At 33.6% G+C, this 3,492-nt stretch overlaps 1 protein-coding gene across 1 annotated transcript; it reads left to right on the forward strand.

Annotated features, from left to right (window-relative positions):
- The first annotated feature begins 311 nt into the window (after positions 1-311).
- LOC127736927 (mannan endo-1,4-beta-mannosidase-like) lies at positions 312-3,220 on the forward strand. The gene is made up of 6 exons (XM_052247492.1): positions 312-324; positions 994-1,182; positions 1,377-1,797; positions 2,076-2,229; positions 2,528-2,599; positions 2,993-3,220. The coding sequence occupies exons 1-6, from the start codon at positions 312-314 to the stop codon at positions 3,218-3,220; spliced, it is 1,077 nt and encodes a 358-aa protein (XP_052103452.1).
- The last annotated feature ends 272 nt before the right edge of the window (positions 3,221-3,492 follow it).

Here is a 3,492-nt window from a genome sequence, read left to right on the forward strand (position 1 = left end):
TGTTTTGATATGCAGAAACTAAGCATTCCGATGATTGGTTCATAAGAAGTGAGGAATAGACAATTAAAAATACTTATCCACAACCTCGACCTCTTTGAACATATATGTCAAATCAATTTCCCTAATATACATGGTAATAACTATTCAACATAAACGAATTTCTACTTCATCTACCGTTAGTCCAAAAAAAAGTCGAATTTCCAATCTTATTCCCTAAACTTTAGTCACTCCAAAGTAACATGAAATTCTCTTTCTTTAGATGTTTGCAACTAATCTTTACTTCATTTAAGTGTCCTACCATAAAGAATGCAATGGAAACAATCAGTATTTTTTGGACTTCAAGATGGATAGGAGGAAGAACAGAAAATATGTAACAAACGAGATAATTTAAGTTTCTGTATATCGAAACATAATGCGTCTAGTGAAGATATACCTTTGTTGGTTAGCTACGCAAGAGCTGTTTTAGGGTACAAAGACATCCTAGCTATCATATATCCATGCAGACTTAAATAAGACAATTTGAAAACTAATCACTGATAGTATTCCCATCATGAATTCACATCGCCAAAAACAGGTTTATGAATGAAATTACTAACATATTTGGGGAAAAACAAAACATTTGTGCAAGTAAAATTGATTGATGTGACAAATCAACAATATCTATATTAGTCAGATGCATTTCTTGTTTACCTTAAAGAGTTTTTGATTTTTCTTCAATTAAGTATTTGATTTATTTGAATTTAATTCATCTTCAACTATTCCCCTAATCACTACTAGTAGATATTTTCCATTCCCTTTACTTTTTATATACTGAGTATGAACCTTTAGCGAGGGAGTTTTTTGCATGCAAAGAAGGATATGTTCATCCTTTAGGAACATTGCCATAACCTTTAGTGCTCTCTGTTGTTTTAAGTTTATTGCCTATCCACTAGTGTTGTTCGATTTTATTGTCCTTCTATGTATTATAATGCAACTTTACATTTATTTTACTAGGATGTCAGGCAAGACTTAGTGTCAGTGGCACCAATCTAACTTACAATGGACATCAGATATTTTTATCTGGTGCTAACCAGGCTTGGGTAAATTATGCACACGACTTTGGACATAATCATTACAGCAAAGGAATACCAACGTTTGAATCGACACAAAGTGACATTCAGAGTCATGGTGGAAATTCCATCAGTAAGTGGAACAAGGAGTGCTGTTGTTGGTGGTGATGATTAATAGGTTACTAAAAAGAACAAATATTTTAGTGATCTTTTAAACTAAGTTATAAGTTGATATTCTTAACCTTTAAAATTATGATGCATATTACCAACAATGATATCTAAATAAAGTTTAAATTCATTCTTAATAATATATTTTAAAATAAATAGGAGTATGGCTGCATATTGAAGGAGAATCTACGCCCCAATTTGACAACAATGGCTACGTAACTGGTATAGACAATACATTGATCAGTGACATGAGGGCTTATCTTCAGGCTGCCCAGAGACATAACATTCTAATTTTCTTTACTCTTTGGAATGCTGCAGTAACCTCAAAATCTCATTACCGTCTTAACGGACTTATGGTAGATACAAGAAAACTCCAGTCATACATAGACCATGCCCTCAAACCGATAGCTAACGCTTTGAAAAATGAAAAGGGCCTGGGTGGATGGGATATAATAAATGAACCCGAGGGTGAAATTAAACCAGGACAAAGCAGCTCAGAACCTTGTTTTGACACAAGACATTTATCGGGATCTGGAGCAGGATGGGCTGGACGTCTGTATACTGCTCAAGAGATCGGCAGGTGAATAAATCAATATGTTTTCATATTTAGTTAAAAATATGTGTTAGATGATAAATATAAGCCAAAATATTAGAAGGAGGACGAAAAAACATAAACGACTGGATGAGTAAGCTATGTATGATGACATGGGTTTTGATAGATTGTAGCCATCTAGGTAAAAAAAATAGTTCATAGAGTACGTTGTGAAAAATATTGGACATCTTATGTATATGGATCAATGTTGAGAATTCATAAAAATTATTACAAATTAAGTACAATGAGACTTGCTTAAAATTTAGATTTGTGAACTGGCAAGCAGCAGCTATCAAGGAAGTTGACCCAGGAGCAATGGTTACAGTTGGATCCTGGAACATGAAAGCTGACACTGATACCATGGGATTTCATAACTTGTATAGTGATCACTGTCTTGTCAAAGCAGGAGGAAAGCAAAGTGTAATATATATCTTATTGTACCGAGTTCTAAACATATTTTACCTTTTCACTGTTTTAAACTTAAACTGTCCGAACTCTTACTTATACTGCTAGCTGTAGGTTCTACATCGCTACTTAACATTTTAACATTTCTGACCGTAGACGTCATGTTTTTATAAAAAGAAATGTTACTGAACTTTTTTCCGTATAATTTGACATACGACTCTTAATATATTCAATAACATTGTAAATAATAATCGCCTTCAAGAAATAAATTCCGTTTCGATAATTTTATATTGTTACCATTATTACTCACCAGGGTACTCTGTCCTTTTATCAAGTTCACAGCTATGACTGGCATCAGCATTTTGGAAACGAATCTCCCTTCAAAGTAAGTATTGAATATCCATTGAAATTTCGTATATTTTTGCAAAAGTATGTGTTTTTCTTTCTTATTTCAAACTCGACATGTTAAGAAAAGAATACAATAGCATGAATTCACTGGGTTGTTAGTACATTTGTTATCTCTTCTTTTCCAAGGAATTTTCTTCTAAAGACGACATTTATGGTTTACTTTTACAAATTGTGACTTGGATGGAGAGTTGTCTCATTGGCACTCATACCACATCTTATATCTATTTAAAATCCCTCAGATAAAAATATTTACAAAAAGGTACACTTTAGCTGCAGGCCACCTTTTAATAGAAATTTCTGTTATGAACAGAAAGGGTTCGCCTGGCCCTTCGGGGTAATGGTATTCGGATAAGTCAATTTCTCTTTCCAGCAATCATTTTCAAACTTTCGACTTAATAAGCCCATGGTAATTGGTGAATTCAATCAAGAACACGGTGCTGGAATGTCAAGTGAATCCATGTTTGAATGGGCCTACACAAAAGGTTATTCTGGCGCCTGGACATGGAGCAGGACTTCTGGCAGCTTGAGTAATCAACTACTTGGAATGCAACATCTGAAATCTAGGAGTGACTATGGACAAGTTCAATTTGGTCTTTAATTGAAACTCTAAAAAAATTTAATATGCAGACTTCAGGATCTGTATAAAACGGGATTTTGTAACCTTCTCTAATTATACAAAGAATATAGTCATCCTCATTTGTACTTTGCCAATAATCGTAAGCGTTGCGTAACCTATTTATCGGTGAATTGTTAGAGTTAACCTTTGTAACTGTATGTTTAACTGTGTAATCAAGCTTGACGAATTGTAAATGCGTATCATTTGAAGTTGTACTTTTGTCAGAACTATCAAAGTTATTTTAGCTTTGTTTT

The sequence above is a fragment of the Mytilus californianus genome, unplaced genomic scaffold, assembly GCF_021869535.1.
Source record: "Mytilus californianus isolate M0D057914Y unplaced genomic scaffold, xbMytCali1.0.p SCAF_4, whole genome shotgun sequence".
Classification (NCBI taxonomy): Eukaryota; Metazoa; Mollusca; class Bivalvia; order Mytilida; family Mytilidae; genus Mytilus; species Mytilus californianus.

Excerpts from the sequence above, each read along its gene's own strand:
- LOC127736927 (XM_052247492.1), top strand. Across the intron at positions 1,798-2,075 it reads ACTGCTCAAGAGATCGGCAG|ATTTGTGAACTGGCAAGCAG; the intron begins GTGAATAAATCA and ends CTTAAAATTTAG. Across the intron at positions 2,230-2,527 it reads AAGCAGGAGGAAAGCAAAGT|GGTACTCTGTCCTTTTATCA; the intron begins GTAATATATATC and ends ATTACTCACCAG.